This window comes from Festucalex cinctus, chromosome 11 (genome assembly GCF_051991245.1).
Source record: "Festucalex cinctus isolate MCC-2025b chromosome 11, RoL_Fcin_1.0, whole genome shotgun sequence".
Taxonomy (NCBI): Eukaryota; Metazoa; Chordata; class Actinopteri; order Syngnathiformes; family Syngnathidae; genus Festucalex; species Festucalex cinctus.
In genome coordinates, this window is record NC_135421.1 from 28014532 (window position 1) to 28037592 (window position 23061).

Here is a 23061-nt window from a genome sequence, read left to right on the forward strand (position 1 = left end):
TTCTACTCGTTTTTGGTCCCCTTGTGGCTATTAGTGGCAAAGCCCAACCCATTTATAACTTTTTTTTTTTTTTTTTTAATAAACAAGTAAAATGTACAAAAAAATAAAATTAAAAATAAAAAAATAAATAAATAAATAAATAAATAAAATACTTAGAATTTCTGAGTGAAAAAAAAAATGACTAGGTTTTTGTTATGGAATAGATAGGCTACTTCTCTCGTAAAAAAATACTTTGAGTAAAATTTACTCTGAATATTTTACTCTCTCCCAAGTAATCCCCAAAATTTGACTCTGTTTAGAGTGAGACCAAATAGATTCTGTTTAGTGTAAGGGCTGCTCGATTATTAAGAAAACATTCATCACAATTATATTGGTAATAATTGAAATCACGATTAGGATGATCTTTTTTTTTTTTTTGGTTCAAAACAAGAAAATGTGTTAAACGTGAAAAATATTAAAGACAAATAAAATTCTTCGAAACACTATAAGTATTCAAATTATTTTTGGATGAAACAAAATGTATTAAATGTGTTATTTTAAATTGAAATCAAATAAAAAAAAGTTGCAAATGTATACATTTAAACAACACAAACGAATCAAAATTATTTTTTTTGTTACGATTATGCTGATTTTGTAATTGTGGAGTGTAATAATTGAAATTGTAATTGAATTTCGATTAATTGCACAGCCCTAGTTTAGAGTATTATTTATTCAACAGAATTTACTGCGTAGTTACATTTTCTTTTCCAAAAGGAAATAATAGAAACAATTAATCTGTTCTAGTACAAGTTGTGGTCATCATAAACTAACTACCGAAATGTATGCGTTGTCTATCTTAAGCAGCATTTGATTTTAGAGGTTCAAAGGTACGTTGTGATGCCAAACATTTTGTGCGTCCTATTTTTTCCCCAAATGTTTGGCCAGATTCCGATTTAGGAGGCCAAGAGGGCGGTTGCACTGTAATTATTTAATGACTCGACAGATACGGGAATAACTAATGAATCCAAAGACGTACGACGACGTCTCGCATGCGACGTTTCCCAACTTAGCCGAAAGCATGAAAGCTCCATGTGAGTGCAAATCTTCCGTCTCTGCAGATGTTATCTGCGGCATTCACGTCAGAAATAGATCTTTTTTTTTTTTTTTTAATTTAGTGTTGACGGCAGATTGGCCTCGAGCGTCTTCCTCACAATTACCATCGCTCGCAAGATTGGGAGCCAAAAGCCTCTTTAGTCGTAATCGTCTTGATGCTATCAAGTGCGTCGGCCCACCACTGACGTGGAAAGTCTTTGAAGTCGCGTGCAAGCAAGCAAGCAAGCAAGCGGTGACCTGTTGTGGCGCTGCAAGTGCATGATGGGAGATGAGATCAACGGGTGTAGTCAAGTCGCACGTGCTCAACAGCTACAGGATTATTGTTGTGAAGGTCATTTTATACGACTACCTTGAGGCTTTACATGACGATAGATAAATATTGCTGACTTGTGATCGACATTGCCAGTGATGTAATAATTTAACAATATGTTCAATTATTGTGTGGTTATAGTTTGCACTTGCGTGGATCCGAATGGCGTCATTCTCTGATCCTTGCGACACACGCGTCAATGAAGGAAACAAAATAAAGCACAACTAAGCCATGTGTGACATCTAGTGGTGAATAATGATTTTGCAACTTAAAACTATAGGTGCATATTCACAGATTTTTTTTCTTTCCTTTTTTTTCTCTCAATATTTTGTATTATTTATTTTAATTTTATTTTTTTTTAGGTTTTCTGGGATTTTATCCCAATTTCCCGCTGTTTTTGTGGAAAATGTACAATTATTGTTAATCAGTGTTTTTGTTTGAAAAAAAAAGTTTATTTTTAAATAAATCAAGGGGTCACTTAGGTCTATCTATCTATCTATCATCCATCCATCTGTCAATCCATCCATCCGTCATTCCATCCATCCATCCATCCGTCCGTCCATCCATCCATCCATCTGTCAATCCATCCATCCATCATTCCATCCATCCATCCATCTGTCAATCCATCCATCCGTCATTCCATCCATCCATCCATCCATCCATCCATCCATCCATCCATCCATCCATCCATCCATCCATCCATCCATCCATCCGTCATTCCATCCATCCATCCATCCATCCATCCATCTGTCAATCCATCCATCCGTCATTCCATCCATCCATCCATCCGTCCGTCCATCCATCCATCCATCCATCTGTCAATCCATCCATCCATCATTCCATCCATCCATCCATCTGTCAATCCATCCATCCGTCATTCCATCCATCCATCCATCCATCCATCCATCCGTCATTCCATCCATCCATCCATCCATCCAGCCGTCCGTCCGTCCGTCCATCCATCCATCCATCCATCCATCCATCCATCTGTCAATCCATCCATCCGTCATTCCATCCATCCATCCATCCATCCATCTGTCAATCCATCCATCCGTCATTCCATCTATCCATCCATCCATCCATCAATCCATCCATCCATCTGTCAATCCATCCATCCATCCATCCATCCATCTGTCAATCCATCCATCTGTCATTCCATCCATCCATCCATCTGTCAATCCATCCATCCGTCATTCCATCCATCCATCCATCCATCCATCCATCCATCCATCCATCCATCCATCCATCTGTCAATCATCCATCCGTCATTCCATCCATCCATCCATCCATCCATCCATCCATCCATCCATCCATCCATTAACAATGTTCAAACGTTACATAAAATATTACAGTATGTGCACAGTTAATCAAGTTTTTACACTGACAACAGTTGAAGCCTGGACAAAAAATTAATTCACTTTGCATTTAGTTTCAGTGTGAAACGTTTCCAGAAGCTCCACTGAGTTTGACTTTCGAAGATTGTAATTGTACTTGTGCTGTGATGTTGTCTACAATATGCAACATCAGCGCTGCTTAGGTCAGACCCTGACGGCGCGGAGGGGTCCGGACCACGAGGACCGCACACAGACAGCGCCTTTCCTTCAGCGCGCGCTATAAACCTCCACGAGCACACATGGCTGTAATAAGGCAACAAATTAAGCCATTAAGCTGCTTTTAAGCCACACAGACATCCGTGTTTAAATCGTTTTAAGAGTAGCGAGGGATTGCTCGCTCTCCAAAGTTCCACTGTTTGTCTGGGACCACCTGGGAAAGCGCCACAAATGTCTCAAGATGGCGTTTTTGTCGTGTCCAGAAGAACAGCGAGTGAAATCCTTCGACTGTCTCGCAGTTGCGTGACGTTCGTATTGAATGGAGTCAGCCATCTTGGTTGGCCACGGGTGAACTGTTTATCCGTTCACGAACAAGTCGAGGCGGGCAACATGTCAACATCCGATGACGTTTTTACCTGTAACAGCTCATTACGACGACATTGGAATAACGGACAGCTCGGGGGAAATTCTCCGTCGACTGACAAAAAAGCAAGTGCGTCTCGTAAACGTGCTAAATAAACACTCCCTCCATTTCTAATAAATTTGGCGGCGTTTTTGTTCCCCGCCGCGCTCGCTCCGTACCGTAGGCGATGAAACCGTGCCAGGAATCGGGAGTCCATCTTGAGGAATTTTAATCGAAAGGGGGGGATGGTTTTTAATAGTTTTCCATGCGTCATTGGAAAACAAATAAAGAGACAGGCGGAGGAAGCGAGGGCTTCCCTGAGATGCTGGGAAAACTTGAATCCACGTGGGAAGACTGTGAGCTTCTTTTTGGAGTGTTGCGTGTCATCAGTAGATGGCAGCAGGCCTCACCTGTTGTCCATTGTGCAACTATGAAAGCAGCAGTGTGCAACGTGGAAAAAATAAGTCGTTTCAGAAGTTATTTTTCAGGGGAAAAAAGTCACAATATTATTGGAATTAATTTGTCATTTAACCGAGCGAATGTGAAAAGTCACACACAAACCTGAACTGAACCGTCCAAGAGCGACAGTCATTGTTTCTTTCCAGGGAACTCGTGCTGCAATATCATAGTTGACCACTACGATGTACCACGTTTATTAGGATTTTTTTTTATTACAATACAGTGACTTTATTTCATAAGACTTCCGTTTTTGTCTTGATATTACAACGGCAATCTCATGTATTTTTCTTTTTGCCTCCCCATCCTATCAAATAATTAATTTATTTTAATTTATTGATTCATTTGTGAGTTTTTCATGTTTCTGTATTACCTAGATCACCATTTTACAACTTGTAGTTCCATCCATCCATTTTCTTAACCGCTTATTCCTCACAAGGGTCACAGGGGGGTGCTGGAGCCTATCTCAGCTGGCTTTGGGCAGTAGGCGGGGCACACCCTGGACTGGTTGACAGCCGATCGCAGCAACTTGTAGTTACTTTTGTTAAAATGAAAGTTCTACTTCTTCTTCTTCTTCTTATAATAATAATAATAATAATAATAATGATGATGAAACATTGCATAATGGTTGGAACTGTATATTTTGTTTGTAAACTGATTTTGTTTGTAAACGTCGATACAATACAGTGCTGTTTTCTTATTTAAAAGATACAACAAAAACAACAACAACAACACAAACCATATTTTGTGGGGGTGGCTGGAAGCTGAGTTGGCCCAGTTACCTTGAAATTGTAACGGAGTTACTTTACCGATTACTTGATTGTAAAAGTAACTAAGTTGGATTAAAAACTACTTTAGTTACATCCAACAAACTAAAATTGACAACCGGTTCTGCCAATAAAGAAATGGAAATGGATTTTTGACGTTGATGTTTAAAATATTTTATTAAACTAAAAATAACATAGACATTTTTTATGTTATTATTATTATTATTATTATTATTATTATTATTATTATTATTATTATTATTATTATTATTATTATTATTATTATTATTATTATTATTATCATTATTATTATTTTAAATGATTCTTTCCGGCTATCACTAAACACAACTGGATTGCAATTAGTTGCTATATCTTACACTGTTTGGTGCTTAAAGCGTTTTAATAAAGGCTCACATTCACCCATTCAATTTTTATTTGCGGGTGACAGGAAATGCAAAAAATATTGTGTGTTTGATGCCTATTAATAATGCTTTGGGAAAAAAAACAAAAAACAAAAAAAACAAAACAATTAAACCTAAAACAGATATATACTGCCAATAAGCCTTTTCCTTAAAAAAAAAAAGAAAAAAAAAGGGGTGTTAGAAGCTTCCCTACCCCCCAGGCCTAAAAAATATTGAAAAAAAATAAATAAAAATCTGCCAATAAGTGAATCTGCGTGTGTCGAATCGCAAGTAGCCGGTGGTCCACTGTACAGTGTTTCCTCGTTTTCCGCTGGGGTTCGGTTCCAAAAAATACCCGCAATAAATGAAATCCGCGAAGTAGTTAGCTTTATATTTTACAACTCTTATAAATGTTTTAAGGCTCTAAAATCCCCGACCGCACAATTTATACACTTTTCTCATTGAGGCATTTACATGTTCTCACATTTCTCTCTTGTTCAAACATTGACAAGGTTCAAAACTTCATACATTTTATAAAATGGGTATATTACTGTAAAAAAATATGCAAAATTGCACTTAAAACTCATTCACTGCCTTTGACAAGTATACTTGTCAATTGTATTTTTTAGAGCGGTGCTAAATGGGGGCGAATCTGAGCATGCTCCACTGTAAATATCAAACTTGGAAACAACTTTACTGATGCCCAACCACCGGTAGATGACATCATTGCCCCATTTTATAGGAAATAAACACAGTTTCAGAGTCCATGGGAGAAATGGCTGTATTTTGGCAAACCTACATTTTTCTGCTGTCAATTATAAAAGAACGGGACGGGACAAAAAGTAGGGAGTCTATTCTGTTATTTGGTAGATTTGGTTTATATATAATTATTGAATGTAATATCACGTGAGTATTGGAAATGTAAAAAATTTCTATAATGACTGGCAGTGAATGAGTTAAAAAAAAAATCCGCGATACAACGAGACCGCGAAAAGTGAACCGCGTTATAGCGAGGGAAGACTGTACTGCCAAATCCGCGCTGTGCGCTGTCAGCAGTCCACCTGCCCCACGATCCCTCGCGCCTGTCACTCACAACTCGGCCCGCCAATCACGGGACGCGCTTGCCCGCGACCCCGCCCCCTCTCCCCCCGGCGTGTAAATGGAAGTTTCTCTTTTTTAGTTTCCCGGCTCCCAGCGTTGCGCGTCAGTACTGCGCGAACCGCGGAGGGATTAAAAACAACCACGGCGAGTGGAGCACAGCGGAGCGCGTCTCGTGTAACAGCGGAGCAGCGAGCACCACCGTCACCGCCACCGTCACCGTCACCACCGCCACCGTCACCACCACCACCACCACCACCGCCATGTTTCCCGGGAGGCTGCGGGCGTGCGCGGCCCTTTGCGTGTGGATTACGGCGCTGGCGAGCACGCGGAGCGGCGGCGGCGTGGGCGCGAGGAGGCAGGACGACTCGTTCACGGCGGCGTCGGCGGCGTCCAGCGTGTACCGAGCCCGGTGCGCCTCCCGCTGCCTCAGCCTGCACATCACGCGCATCTCCGCCTTCTTCAAGCACTCGCAGGTACTCACTCGCTCATTCGTCTTCTTTTGTGTGCCAATCAAAAAAGCGCGTCCAACGCATGGAGGCGCTTGCAAAGTTCATCGGAACCAGTCAATTGGTTTTACTATTGCTGCAAAGCCTCATTAACTCTTATTTCAAGCTACTGTTTCTGGACCTTATAGACTGCAATCCAATTCACTTTTCTTTTTTTTTTGGAAACAATTTAGGATGATGCTTTTGGACAGCAACAATGTGTATGGATTCCAAAAAAAATGTTCTCTATCCATCAATCATTTTTTATTTTTTTTGGTAGTGCTTGTTGTCATTCGGGTGGTTAGTGAGTTTGAGTCCATCCCAGCTGACTTTGAGCGAGAGGCGGGGTCAACCCTCGATTGATGACCAACCCATCAAAGGGCACATTTTTCTTCAATTTTCTCAAACTTTTCCACTTAAGACCCAATTTACCAATGAGGGGGGGGGGAACAAAAAAATATTGGCATATGTACAGAACATTGTCTACACTTTTGAATCACCAAATTTGGACACATATACATTAGGGGTGTGAATTGCAGAGTACCTGACCATTCGATCCGTATCACGATTCATAGGTCACGATTCGATTCGATACCGATTAATCCCGATACGAATTTACAAGTCGATTGTTGCGATATTTTTACTCACATTTATAAAATACCATGCAGTTAACTTATACAGTACATGTACACTGTAAGATTTGTATGAAAATGTATTTTTATCTTATAACTTTGAGCCACTGTATGTAACAAACGGGTTTAACAACATTTTTCATGTTTGAACAGCATTGAAATAAAATATTAAGGCTAAATGTTCCATCAATATAATATTCTTCCATGCTTAAGGTGTGAAAGTTAGACGTTTTGTTGAATATTTTTCCACCAAAAATAGATGTTAAAAAAAAAATCGATTCGGCTGCCTATTGAATCGATTCGAGAATTGCGTGCTGTAGTATCGCGATATATTGCCGAATCGATTTTTTTTCAACACCCCTTATGTACATGCGTTTCCTTGGATAAATACAATGTATTAAAATGGCAAGTATTATGACCAATTTACAAACGAGGAAACCCAATTATGTTATAATATTGACAAATATTGAGCTAAACTTGCCTTAATTTTTTGGGAATCTAATTTTTTCAGATACTGGTACATGCTTTTTCATTGGAAGGCGACTCTATAGGTAAAGTGGATAACATTTTTACTTATGAATTACGGTGTCTGAAATTTGGCATTTCTAACAAATTTTGTCAACCTTTTGCATCCAAGACCCACGAATGAGAAACACACAACCTTGGGCAAATATGTATTGTCATAACATCAACATATTGAAAGCAATTTCCTTTCATTTTTGGCCATCCAAAATTTGGACATATACATGCTTTTCACTCGAATATGATTTTATGCTTAAAGAGATACTTGACTTATTGAGCCATTTTCAGCAGTAAAAAGTAAATATTTTGTCCAGAATGAATTTGACAACTTCATTATTTTTCATGTACCGTACAATTAATACCTTTAAAAACGATTTTCCACCAGCTGTCGACTGAAGATGACATCACCTGTGCTGAGGAAGTAGCTAACGATAATGCTCACCTGTTTTCTGGGTTTGGTCAGCAAACTTGAGCCATGATTGGTCGTTAGCTACTTCCTCAACACAGGTGATGTCATCTTCAGTCGACGTCAATTGGAAAAATTACTTTTTAAAGGTATTAATTGTACATGAAAAGTAATGAAGTTATCAGATTCATTCTGGATAAAAATATTAACTTTTTACTCCTGAAAATGGCTCAATGAGTCAAGTATCCCTTTCATGAATCAGGTTTATCTCAAAATTTTTCTTAACATCTGCTCAAGGCTCAATTTATAAAACCAAACTTAAACTGGAAAAAAAAATGGGTAAAAAATAACCCAATTTAGGTCAAAAATGGACCAATCCATTATTATACAAAACAATCTTAATTTTTACATTCTTTGATACAAAATGACCCTTTTTTTTTTTACTCAAGTAGTTAATCGGTCCATTTTTGTGTGTTTTTTCTTACCCAAACTTGGTTAGTTTTGCTCCAAGTGTTTTTATAGTGCAAGTTTGGGTTTATAAATTGGGACTTGAGCAGAAAATGTTTGAGAAAAAGTTACGTTAAAAAAAAAAAAAAAAAAAAAAAATCCATTATTTGGGTCACACATTTTTAGGTTCTTTTACAAAAAAAAAAATACCCCCCCCCCCCCTTTTTTTTTTTTTTTTTTTTTTTTTTTAAACCCAAATGCTCAAGTTTGGATTTATAAATTGGGTCACAAGCAGAAGATGTTGGGGAAAATATTGGGTCAAAAATAGCCCAAATCCACACCTTAATCCATTACTTGGGTCAAGTTGACTCAATTTCCCCCCCAGATGAGTTGTTTTGTACAAACAAACCAGAAAATCGGGTCATTTTGTACAGAACAAGCTTGAAAGTTGGGTTAAATTAACTTACATTGACCCAAATTGGGTTTTTAAAGTGTGGGAAACTATGCCTTCAACATTGACATACATTTTGTTGTTGTTGTAGAAGTGTCAAATATTTACGTTTTCTCCAATTTTCTCCAATTTCTTTCAATTTTTCTCAATCCTTTCCATTCAAGACCCAATTTACAAATGAAAAAAAAAAAAAACAAACTTTGCCAAATATATCATCCATTTCCATAATACATTGCATTCATGAATGGCAACAAACACAAAAGACATTCACAACAAATGTGAATGGAAAAAGCCCTTTTCCATGAACGTGTGTACCTACTTGATGAATATCGCAACAATTATGGGCCACACGCCCAAATTTGGGCAGGTCTGCTTTAATTAAAGCAACAATATGAAACTGCAGCTCTTCAGCCTAAATCCAATGGATGCTTGTCATGTGTTATTTCTATCAAGGCAAATGAACCAAAACTTGACTTCAGTCAGCACCTCCCAAAAGTGATGTGAGAACGACCCCCCCTCTTTCCCTCATCTTGGGGGGGGGGGGATGCTGTCACTAGTATGCGGCTCCCGCAGAGGGACGCCGGTGCAAAAGTAGCTAGCTGCATTCTGCGCATGAGTCAGTGTGGTGGTGTCACAAGTTGTTTTTCACACTCCGGCGGACTCACTCGTTCTCTCCCGGGAGCGGCGGAGAAAAGAAGCGGCCGCCGATCCTTCAGCCGTCCGTTCGCCGGGCTCGCCTCTTCTTCTTTATGCTCGCCGCATTTGCATTTGCATAAAGCCATTGACGGCAAAGAGTCGCCGGACCCGGGCACATTTGTAAATGAGGCCTAATTAATCAAGAGGTCAACGCTTTTGTCTCGGTTGTCACTTTGAAAGCGCTAATTGGACAAGCGGCGGCGGTTGGAAATGCGGGAGAATGCACGCGCCGAGTGGAAGGAGGCACTCGAGTAATGAGGAGAGAGAGAAAAAAAAAAAACATCCAGAGGACACTGTGTTTCTTATTAAAGCGCGACTTGGCGAGAAATGTCGAGAATTTGTTCGTGGGGTTGTCCAAGTTATTTTTTTAATGGCTGCTTTGGCTTTGCGAAGTTACGACATTAAATCAGCCACCAGCTGGCTCCGTGCTCTCCGACGGGCTGATGGAGGATGTTCCCCCCCAAATATTCGACGGTCGATGCCTCTCGGGTGGAACGCCGGTCATTCCAGCACGCAGGTCCACTTCCGATTTGGAAATAATTGAAACGATCTGTCCCCACCCAAAGTGATTTGTGAGCCACCCGATTTATGAGGTTCAGTATTTTTTATTTTTTTTTCTCATCTCAGTTCACTTCACAACAAGCACAAGTCTGGCACATAAACAACAATTCTTCTTCTTCAAAAAAAAAAAAAAAGAAGAAGAAAGAAACAAAGAGCGACGTTATGAGCGTTTGTCTTTGCTTTAGCTTGCTAGCCTAAAGCTAACACACGATTCAACACACAATTGGTGTGCTAATAAAACTAACAATGACAAGTTGACAGCTAATATACGATGAAATTAATTGACAAATATTTTGATAATCAAGATTTTTTGCCAATTTTCTGACATGTTTTGGACCAAACAAAAAATTCAATCCTAATAAATTTATTTTTGTGCATTTTCCTCACTGTCATGTTTTTGAACGAAGAATGGAAATTAAAACATGTTTTTAAAAACACCCAAATAATCAGCAAAATTATTGACATTTTAAGCAATTAGTTAAATAATAGGTAGTTGCAACTTGCAGCTCTAGTTATTACTCTCTGTTTGAATAAATTACTAGAGCGATGTTTCTTCTTAAAAACATGTTTTAAAGGGAAAGTCAACCCCCCATTTTTTATTTTTTATTTAAATAAATGTTCTATGCAGCCCCACTAGTCTAAATATGGTATTCTGGTTAATATTGCGTTAGTAGAATACGAGTTAAGCAGCAAAATTTAGCCATTTTTATCCATCTCAGGGGGCGGCCATTTTGCCACTTGCTGTCGACTGAAGATGACATCACAGTTGCTCAGGTCTCAGGTAACAATCAATCGCAGCGCAGCTTCAGAAAACAGGTGAGCTGTGATTGGTCGTTGCCTGAGCCCTGAGCAACATTGATGTCATCAGTCGACAGCGAGTGGCAAAATGGCCGCCCCCTGAGCTGGATAAAAACAGCTGGATTTTGCTGCTTAACTCATATCCCACAGATGTAAAATTAATCAGAATTTCATGTTTAGACTAATAGTGATGTCACATATAACATCTTATTGTCAATACTGTAAATATTGAAGGTTGACTTCCACTATAAAAATGATCATTGGTTTATTTTGGAAGTCAGGAACGGATTATTGGCATTTCAATAAAGTGTGAAATGAAACCACCTTTCGTAAATCTTTTGTGTTCTGCCTATTCCTGAAAACGTGTCCGTGATTAAATGAGTCAGTCGTGGCTTCACACGAGCACCATTTATTTGCATCAGAAATCTCAGAATCTCCAGAAGATTCCAATAACGCTACAAGAACATCCTCAAGTAATTGAAAAGTAGCTGCCGGAGTGGTCAGAAAAGTTGCCAAATACAGTCCCAAAAGTTGCTAAAGCTGGCAACACTGAGTGAGTCGAACGCTGTCATTGTAACTTAAGTGTGCGAAAAAGCCAAAGTATTAAGCATACATATGGTTTGTCTCTTGACTAACGTAAGACTGCATTGTCTTGTAACGCCGCAGAGTCTTTGAATTCGATCCTTGTTACTTCGTAGCAGCCTTTGGTCGAGGTCACTTCGTTTGGCTTAACGACAAAGAAAAGCAAAGTGCTGTGAGGTATGACACGATACGTTGATGTTTTGTGGAGCGTCCTCCATGTTGACTGCACCGTTTAAACGACAAGCTTTTGTGCGATCTTAGAGTTAAAATTCAAACACTTTGGGTCGTTGGACTTCAGTGCAATTTAGGATAGGCGAAGCTGCACGGACACCTCTAAAAATAGAAGGCCGGTGTTGATAATAATGCGACTGTCTAATGCACACTCCTTTCATGTGGAAATGGTGCGCGGGTGTGTTGAGTGTTGTTCAGCGTCCGGTCAGCTGCAAAAACACATGGCACTTGCCCCCCCCCCCCCCCCCCCCCCACCCCTTGCCCTCTACCCCCACCAATAAATACCAACAAAGAATGTAGCTTGTGCGGAGGACCACCGCTGTCTTTCTTGCAAGGGAGGTCACCTTCCTGCTAAACGCTGGCGCCTGATTTGCGCTAAACGCGCTAAGCTCCCGCGTGGCGTCGCCGCAACGGTCGGCGTAAACTGCGGGTGGATCCGCTTCCCGACGATCTCATTACGCTAACAGCTCAGACTGCCACTCTAAATGACTAAGCTCTTAATTTGGGGGGGTCACTCGATACGTGACTGGGAGCACCTTACACTGAAAAGGGAACTGAAGAAGTCTGCTTTGTCTTAAAGGGGACAGATTGTGGAAAGCTTGTCTTTGTTGTTTGTATTCAAATAGTCGGGTCTCTGGAGTGCCTTCCCACTTATTAAGTGTGAAATTAAGTACATGTTTTATCTGGCTATTTTCGAACATGTGTCTGTGAGCAAGCTGTTCTCGACTTCTGTCTCAGCCTTACGTAACAGTTGAGCTAATTTACTTAATAACAAACCCCCACAGCGAATTTCTCTGCCCAGGACTTGGCAGCTATCGTCTCCCTTGATGTGCGATTGTCAAACGACACTATTAATAATAACATCTTAAATTCACAGAGTACCTTTCAAGCTAAGCGCAGCTGCCGTTAGCGCGGATTAGCGTTGCGATGACATGCTAACGTCACAGTGGAATCTGAGTGAATCTGTATGCGTGCGTCGCTTTATGAGGGGGTGGACGCAAAAATCTGCTAGAGTGGGATTCTAGAAGTCTCCAATAACAAAAGTCGCTCGGTTTGTTGGCCGTCGCCTAGTTGCTATCTCAGTCCTCATGGTTAGCGAAAGTTAGCATTTGTAAGAAATGGAACCACTCCCCAAAACCGAGTGATTGGAACCGAAGTGTGACAAGTGGATATTAAGTATGCTGTAATTCTTTATCCTTTCTATATTAATACGAAACCTGGGAACTCTTTCAAATTGTGGGGGGGAAAAAAAAAAAGTGCACAATCCGTCTCTTTGAATGTCACTGTTAATCTATAGAACCTGTCAGTCGTTGGTGGTGCTTTAGCTGAATGAGATATATCAAATGTAATTTCAAGATCTGTTTTTCATTCTCTGAATCATCTTGACTGGACTAACACTTGGAGGATTGAAGCATTTGCAGATGTCAGTTGAGGAACCTTTTTTTTTTGTGTGTGTGTGTGTGTCAAATGTGGTCAACTGAATCTTTGTTTTAAATGTCAGAACGAAGCCTCAAGTACGGTTTCGTCCGTCGCCTGCCAGCGTTGCAGACGAGCTAGTGATGTCATAGCGGTCGCGAGAAGCAGATTTATTGACACGTCTCTCCACGTTTGCCGAGTTTGTCACCCCCACGTATAATTGACAGTGGGGGCAACACCCAAGCGTTCTGTAAATATTGGCCGAATGTTTGAGTGCAAGCTGTGGGAGGCATGCGCTAAGTGGGCTTTCTGAAAGTGTCAGTCTTGTCGGGGATTATTTGTGCGAAGAACCAAAATAAAAAAGCAAGGAGTGTCCAGTGAAGCTCTTGTAAAAGCCATAAAAATCTGACACATTCAATTGAATGTTTTATTCCTTTAAGTGAAAGAAATAAAAAAAAAAAAAAAAAAAAACTTCGGAAAGAACTGTTAGTCTTTGTTTGTGACTTTGACATAACTTTGGTCACAGTGGAAATCAGACCTCCGCCAAGGCTTGTCTCGCGTGCGGAGGTCTTCATGGATGAAGACAGCGGATAAATGGAAGACACTTCATTCTTAACTCATTAGCTCCCAAAAACGTATAAATGCGTCATATTTTAAATGTTCTAAGTGTCCCAAAGATGTATTTACACGTTTTTTTTAAATTATTATTATTATTTTTTATGCCAGAGCATAGAGAAGGCTTTGATGCAGTCTCTCTACTGCAGAAAATGGTTGAGTGGCAGCAGATTATCAACCAGGCCATGTTAAAACAAGCTGATTTCCCCACAGTTCTAGGCAGAATTGTGAATAATGATGAAACTTAGCTATGTTCTATTGCTAATTGCTGCACAGCGGAAACAGATAGGAATATACTTTTTTTTTCCTGATAAAAGAGGAGACTCTAATCTCTCTTTTGGTTGGTTCCAAATTTTTATAGCAATAGAACATAATATTTCGCAGGCCTTGCAAAATCAGTCAAAATCCAGGAGAACACTTCAGTGAAAATGGTTGCGAGTGAATGAGTTTTAATGAAGACAATGTAAGCTTTAGTTAATACTGATGTCTTTCTAGGGTTGCGTTATTCACCTTCATGAACGTCAAACTCCTGCTTATTGATTGTTATCATTAATATTCATGTATCTTCACTGATTGGAGTACAGAAATGTTGATAGTTTATAGTGCCGTTGGCCTGATCTGTTGTTGAAATGTAAGGTGTCTAAGATTGCCCACCCTTCACCCATCAGTGAAGTAGTTTTTTACCTATTCTTGCAAAGGTGCTGATGCTCGATTGTCTTTTCAATCTGTATTGCGGATCAGAGTTTTTGTCTGACTTTACAGTATGGTGCACCACAGGACGAACTGATTAACGCTTGATTGTGTTCTGCAGTGTGAAACTGTGACTTTCATCCAACTCAATAAATTGTCAACAGATTTCAATGGACGTTTGTTCGGACCCAAGAACAAATATAAAACTTCTGCTCATGTCCGGGATCCGGACTGGGGATCATTATCTTTAACGTGGGTGTTTCTGAAACTCATTTGTTATGTACTGTAGCTTCTTTGGCTTGATTTTTCGACAGTGTTGTGCACTTTGATCTTATTTTCAAGCGCAGATGTTGCTCAAAAAGTTGGGAACATTGAAATGTGATTTCGGCTGAAGCTTCCTGGGTATCATTCAAGGACAAACCGATTAAATTGAGGAAATGTGGTTCTGGATTATTATTGTTTTTTTGTGAATGCAATTTGGTATGTTGCTCTGTTAAGACTCCAGATGAATTGATGTCATTCTGATTGAGTTCTAGATCGATAGTGGCAATCTGGGTAATGTGGATGTTTCTGGGAAAAACGTGAATGGGTTTTAATGACCAACGAACCTTAATCATGTTCTAGAACTGCAGTAAAGATCAGCATGATAAGACACGGATGCTACTAAAAAAAAGTTGTGCAAGGAATTCAATGAATGAATTCATGTTCAGTGAATCTTGATCTGCAGCCTTGAGACCCAACAGTGTGGATATGGATCGTTTTCAACCTTTGTATGAACCAAGAACGAGTGATTCTTTGTGAGGATTATGTGATATGTAGCCTTGGTCCGAGCCAAGGACCCAAGGATGAATTGAGTCATTTTGATGATATTCTAATAATGTGGACATTTTTTATTTTTTTAAAGTAGCAAACTGGTTTCAATTAGTCGAATGGTTAGCACGTCCGCCTCCCAGTTCTGAGGACTCGGGTTCGAGTCCAGGCTCCGGCCTTCCTGGGTGGAGTTTGCATGTTCTCCCCGTGCCCGCGTGGGTCTTCTCCGGGTACTCCGGTCTCCTCCCACGTTCCAAAGACATGCATGGCAGGTTGATTGGGCGCTCCGAATTGTCCCGAGATGTGCTTGTGAGTGCGGATGGTTGTTCGTCTCTGTGTGCCCTGCGATTGGCTGGCGACCAGTCCAGGGTGTCCCCCGCCTACTGCCCAGAGCCAGCTGAGATAGGCGCCAGCACCCCCCGCGACCCTTGTGAGGAATAAGCGGTCAAGAAAATGGATGGATGGTTTCAATTAAATGTGGTCTGTAGCTTTGGTAAGACCAAAGAACCGTTTGACTGAGACAAGAAACAAGACTGCTTTGTTGAATAATTAAATATCGGAAGATATCTCTCCTGCTAGGTAATAGGTAGACGGCCCTCCAAGTACTTCAAAGGCCCTCAAATCCCAATTGTTTAGGGCAGGGGTGGCGAGATCCGGTCCTCGAGGGCCGCAGTCCTGCTGGTTTTGGATATTTCCCTTCTTCGACACAGCTGATTCATGATCAGCTCATCAGCAAGCTCTGCAGAAACCTGATAACGAGCCTGTTAATTGGAATCAGCTGCACTTCGAGTAGGGAAATCTGCAAAACCTGCAGGACACCGGCCCTCGAGGACCGCAGTTTGCCACCCCTGGTTTAGGGCCTTTATTTAGGTGCAACGTATGTGACCTTAAGCGCGTTATTTTGCTGTTGCCTGAGGATCCCTAAAACGAAGACAAAGGACACATTGGACACCGTTCTCCTTTCAACTCCTTTTCTCTTCTCTGTCCTGCAAAGAATCCGAAGTCTTAACGCCTCCAAACGTAAATCCTATTCAAATAACAGCCTTCCCATGTAAACTGAGAGTCATTCAATCCAAACCAACAGCCCGCAGGCAACAAAAAGCCAACTGTTTCTCAAAAGGTAGAACCCGGAGATAAAAGAGGTTTTGTCCATGTTCCTCAGTTGTCTCGACAATACAACACGCCCCCCCCCCGGCCACCTGCTCCGACTTCTCAGCTGACAAGCGCTGCCGTGTACCTCTGCGATTAATGTCCTGTTTACACAACCCACCCAGTGCCAGATACAAAGCAACAGGCTTCACCGCCGCCTGGGCCTCCTTCTCCTTGACCCTAGAAATCACATCGGAGGATATCTGGAAAACATTCATTGGTTGGGGGGGTCCTTGACAGTCACGGCTGCGTAATGTTCGTTCTGCGGAGGAATGTCACGGTGAGTCAGGGCGACGAAGTCCTGACCTATAATTATTCCCCGTCGGTCCCTGACATGGTGGGGTCGGACCCTGGACAGCTGGGGCAACATCCTGCCGCGTTCTCTCCTTCAGAGATGCTGTCACAGAACCAAATTAGATCCTCCGTGGATCCGTGGATGTGGTGGTCCCTGTCAACGTTTTATTGACGGACGGGGGAACAGGATGAATGATTTTGGAAGTGGTGTAGAGTCATGACAAGTCTTAATAAATTACCAGCGGAGGCGTTTGCCTCCAGTCTGCATGTCAAGGTCTTATTTACGGGTTGCCACCAACAGCAGATTGAGCTCGGTTGTATCGATCATTCCTCATAAGTTAGTGAGCGCCACAGCGATTTAATCATCCCCCACCAAACGGAATGATGCACTGGCGAGGAATAATTCACTTTTTAATCAACGCTTGGCCAAACAGAATGTTCCATTACCGTACAACAGGACCGGGAAGCAGCTGATGCATGCCCCGGCCAAGCTGGTGCTCATTTTTACCCCATGAATGGGAAGATTTCTCATTTCCTCGCCACTTTCACTCATACATTTTTCATTCTTATCTGCAGTTTTGCGTGTACGTGTGCGTGTGTGTGGAAGAGATTCTCTGGAGACATGATCATACAATCACAAATTCCTTTGAAGCCATTTGACCAGTACCCTTGACTCTTAAGCTCAGCACTTACCGGCACTGGATGTCAAATTAAAACCCTTTAATGATAAGTTCCCTCCAAAGGTCTCATGGGATTTTTTTTCTTTCTTCTTCTTCTGGATTACGTTGTGGGAAACGGATTTGAATTTGACATTGAACTTGAGCAGACTTTGTGCCTGCCGACCCCATCAAGTCTGGCTCTGAATCCCACAACCTCCGCGCGTCCACAAGTGAACCTCCGATCCAGCCTATTAACCGGAATGAAAGTCCTTTATGACTTCAATCTGAAAAATTTTCATCACGTTTTTATGGCCTGTTCCCGCGCTGCATCAAATAAAGGCGGACGATAAGGCACTTTGGGTTTAAAGTGGATGGATTTGAACAATAGATCAAATGACCTTGTGTTACATGGCAAGAGAATTTATGACCTGACTTGCTGGGACTTGCGGATGTTTATCAAACCATTGCATGACAACAAAACGTAATATGTCTGAAAAGTGTTTAATGAGGTGTCAACGCGCTGATTTACAGCTGTTACCTGGAGGCGCAAAAATAACTTTCATTAACACAACAACAATTTTCCTTCAATTAGTGGTCTGAAGTGCAATAAGTGCATTTTCATCTTCTGCCTCCGCCCAAATAGAAGCTCGCTTTGAACCGCAGAAAAAAACGGCTTTTAATAGTATTGTCGACCGTACATCGGTGTACCGACTGACTTTCGTTGCTATGGCGATGACTTTCCCCAATCAATCCATCTATTCGCGATTCCACGCGACTTCAGCCTATTTCGGCTGATTTTGGGTTGAGAGAGAGATACGAACGAATCTCGGGTCCCGTCTTCCTGTGTAGAGTTTGCGTGTTCTCCCTGTGCTACTCCGACTTGCTACCTCATCCAAAAAACGCGCCTGTCAGGTTGACTGATGACCAAATTGTCCACAGGCATGAATATGAATACGAGCGTTTGTCGGACGGCCATTTTAGGGTGCACATGACCTCTCTCCAGCTCACCAGCAACCCTCATGAGAAAGGATACAAAAACTGGATGATTTCAATGTGTGGAATTCATTTAACTCATTCAAGCCCAAAAACGTGTAAAAATGTTTTTAATACTTTGTCATTCACTCCCAAAAACGGTTTTACACGTTTTTGTTTTTTGGTTTTTAATGCAAGAACATAGAGAAGGCTTTGATGCAGCTTCTGACATGAAGAGGTGGCTTAAAGCAATACTAGTTATTAAAAACACAGCCAGCAGGTGGCAGCAGAGTATAAGAGATCAGCCAGGGCCATGTTGCAACAAGCTCTGTTTGTCAGTGTTTTCACCAGGAATGTGAATACTGATGAAACTTAGCTATATTCTCATGCTAATGGATGAAAAAATGGAAACAGATACAAACATACTCTTTTTTTTTTTTTTTTTTTTCCTGATGAAAGAAGAGACTAATCTTTCTTTGTGTAGGTTCCACGTTTTTATAGCAGTAGAACACAATGTTCTGTGGGCCTTGTAAAATCTGTCAAAAGGGGGTTTCTTCAATGAAAATGGCTGGGAGTCAATGAGTTAATAGGATTTGAAATCGATCCCTCTAGTCCCTCTGTGAAAGTACACTGATTGGTTGAGACAACTCACTTCATAGTTGCAGTTGGAGTAGGACTCTTCTTCCTAACTTCTTGGACAGCGATTCCCGCTTTTGACCCTTCAAAAGGGACAGGGAGATGGTCATGCTCGGGTTTTAAGAGCCATTAATTTAACGATGTGCTAATTATTGGTATCGTGGAACTGCATTGTTTTTGTGTCGTGGCTTGCAAATGTAATTTTAGAAACAAAAAAATAGCTTAGCCGCAGCTGCATGAAAACATCACGTCTTCCCGTGTGGTTTGGCTTTCAACATCGTGGTGTATTCTTCTCAGATGAAACCTGCGAGTTTGCGGGGACGGCGAGATAAGAAGTGGACGCGGCGCAAAAAAACATCAAGCGTCCACAAAGCGTGACCTAAAAACCTTCGCTGCTCTCAATCTTCTTTGCGCTAATATCGATTCAACGTTTGCATCCGCAAATCCTCTTACGGCGCCTGTTTACCATCCGAGCAAGGCCAAAAACATGTTTTTCCCCCTCGTTATGTTCGTCTCTTTCATGTTTTCCATCAGCTGACCACTTCATCCGAAGCCTCTTTTTGCACTCGCCACGCAAACGCAATTAAGCTGGCCGAGAGTGACAGCGTCATTCGTCACCAGTGATAGAAGTCAGGAAATGACCCGCCGCTCTCTCACTCGACGGCTTTGCGTATTTCCAGCGTGCTTTGCAACGGCGGGAGCGAAGGTGGCACTTCCAGCGCAATTAGGGGGGAAACGGTCGGTATCTGCAGCCCTCGCGGGCACTCTGACATCGGTTCCCGCCTCGGTTGACCTTCGGGGACGTCTGCTGAGAGATCAAAGGGATGGTCAGAAGAGCCGAGGTCGCCGCGTCGGGCCTGAAGCTGACCAGAGGCTCGCCCTGCGGGGGATCTGGAGCGCTGACCCCACTTTCCTGCTTGAGTTACACACACTTAAAGCGCCGCTTTTGTGTGTGAGCCGCATGGGAGTTGAGCACAAAAGGCGGTGGCTTAAAGCGGGGTATGGCTTTAATTAAATGGCTTAAGTCTGGTTTTTTTCTTCTTTTTTTTTTTTAACAAAAAAAAATATATATATATTTCTGGTGAATTAGTTGAAATCTCACAATAATAAAGTTGAATTTTTTTTTCAATAAAAATTCAAATTTTTCTGAAAAAAAGTACATCTTATGAGAATGTTTACAGGACTGTCTTACAAAAAATTTGAATATTGTGATAAAGTCCTTTATTTTCTGTAATCCAATTAAAAAAACAAAACAAAAATGCCACACATTCTGGATTCATTACAAATCAACTGAAATATTGCAAGTCTTTTATTATTTTAATATTGCTGATTATGGCTTACAGCTTAAACAAAACTCAAATATCCTTTCTCAAAATATTAAAATATCATGAAAAAGTATACTAGTCGGCTATTCAACTAATCACTTGAATCGTCTAATTAACTCGAAACACCTGCAAGTGTTTCCAAGTGAATGCAGAATGGATGACATATTTGTTTTTTTAAATGCATGACAGAAAATAAAGGACTTTATCACAATATTCTAATTTTCTGAGACAGTCTTGTAAATACAGATTTTTTTTTTAAATACTATTTAAAAAAAAGTCGTCTTAGCGACTTGAATTTAATTCAGTCAGTAACAACAAACTTAAAAACAATTGAAACAGACTTTCATACTAAACAAAGACTTTCACAACTGACTCAGTAAGCTGTTTTTTTTTTTTTTTTTTGACGCAGAGGATAAAGAACATGTGCCTGTGAGTATTACTACATTGCCTGTCTTCAAAATTTCATATTGACATTAAGCTACGTCTTTGGGACACTTACAACATAAAAAAAAAAACAAAAAAAAACAAACAAACGTATTTACACGTTATTGGGAGCAAATGAGTTCAAAATCATATGACTGATGATAAACACTTGAAACGTTTTACTCGACAGGTAAAACATGAATCCTTGTGGTCCCCGACCCAGTGTTTGGGCGCACCCTCCCCGCCTTAAAAAAGAATGTGTTAGTTGTGACAGCAATATTGCGAGTGCATTTTCAATCTTTGAATAAGTCCATGCGGTGTGATGACAGGTGCTACTTTTCTCCACAGAACAACGGATCCTTGGTGTGGTGCCAGAATCACAAGCAGTGCTCCAAGGTAATGTGGTTACACTCCTGTCATGAATGCCACGCGTGCGTGCCTCATTATCTCGTGTGTGTCGGGGAATAATACAACATAAAGTGCAGGAGTCACGGCAGGACTAGTTGAGTCACGCCTGCAGGAATCGCTCGCAGACATTTTGACGCAAAAAAACCCCAAAACATCTTCATCATTCAGACTTGAAATGATTCCGATGGGTTTTTCGAAATTCTTGTTCTTCGGAATGTGGATTAGGAACGCATTGTGCTACCCCCCCCACCTCAACTCTCCCCGCAGGTCTTGTTTGTTTTTCTTGCCCCCGTCCCCCTAAGAAGTCTGATATAAAGCCGCTGCTGACAGCCCGCCTGAAAAGATGGCGCTGACAGGCCCGTCCGGATCTGTTGACAGGATCCCTCGGAGATTGTTTTCGAACGAGAATAACTAACAACGCTTACGCCGGCGCGCAGCGGCGCGCTCCGATTTATGAAACGTGAACAAATGCCCACTCGGGCTGTCGGCTGCTGCTCATCTCCTCGCGCGGCGTGAAAGCGGAATGCGAAGCTGTTTGGCCCGCGCCGATTCAAAGCAAAATGACGAGAGTTTTGACATTCTCTTTGGTTTTGCTACATTATGAACGCGCGTCGATACGAATACGTGTCAGCTGAGGGGCGTGGCCTAAAATATATGCGGTGAGAACTAGGGGTGTGCACCGATCACAATTTTTTTTTTTTTTTTTTAAAGTCTGACCTGCTGCTCCCGATTTTTGCAGATACCGATTTTTTTTGTTTTTTTGATGACAAGCAGCTTACGTTTTCAGTGTCCCAGTCTCGTTTTATTGGACAACCTTGAACAACATTGGCAAAATAATACAAATGGGTTGTTTGAACTGCACATGAAGTACAGTCAAACCTCGGTTTTCGAACGCTTCTGTTCTCAACCAAATCGGTTTTCAACCAGAAAATCTGAGAATTTTACGTCTCGGAACTCGTCCAAAAATTCGGCTCTCAGCCAAACTGAAAAAAAAGCCGAGCGGACCTGAATGCGACTCACTCGGGAGCCAAGCTAACTCGAATGCTTCCTCCGTAGCACATTCGTGTTCAAAGTTCGTTCGGAGCAGAACTGTTCATTGTTATTTACGCAAATTTTTTATTTTTTATTTTTTTTAAAGTTTTGATATCCTTCAAATCATGGTCCAAAGAAAGCAAGTGCAAGTGGTAAAGCTGGTGAAGAAAAGAGGAAAGTAGTGCGCAGAACTATTGAATTTAAAAAAAGAAATGTTTGCATTTTGTTTGTTTTTTTTCATCATTTTAGATAGCATATCTACATAAAACAGTGTCTATTTCTACCCTTTTCTATTTTTGGTAAACAGTACAGTGCAGTTTATGGTGTAAAATAGTAAAAAAAAAATCTTGGAAAAAGTTTTTTTTAGACTTGGAACGGATTAAAATTATTTACATTAATTATAATGGGGGAAAAATGTTTCGGATTTCGAACAAGTCGCTCAATGTCACTCAAATGACCCAAATGGTGATTACTAAAGAACCGAATAAGGTAGAAACATACTTTTTTTTTTCTAATGAAAGAATGGAATGCAATCTTTCATGTGGTACTCATGTTGTTTATGTAGCAAGAGAACACAATATTCTGTTTGCTTTGAAAAATGAGTTAAAAAGCTCAAAATCCACTGGCATTGGGATTTATTTATTTAATTTTTTTAATAACATGTGGCAGTAAAAGAGTTAAAGGCACACAAGTTTCATAAACACATTCCAAAAATTTTGTGTGCAGTAAAAAAAAAAAAAA

General features: G+C 40.9%; 1 protein-coding gene across 1 annotated transcript in view; it reads left to right on the plus strand.

Moving 5' to 3' along the window:
* Positions 1–6159: 6159 nt before the first annotated feature.
* The window catches only part of anos1 (anosmin 1), a 77206-nt gene continuing 60304 nt past the window's right edge, over positions 6160–23061 (plus strand). Inside the window, exons 1-2 of the mRNA XM_077536987.1 lie at positions 6160–6553; positions 21229–21276. Of these exons, the coding sequence (XP_077393113.1) occupies positions 6341–6553; positions 21229–21276 (261 nt within the window). The 5' untranslated portion in view covers positions 6160–6340. The remainder of the gene's footprint in view (positions 6554–21228; positions 21277–23061) is intronic.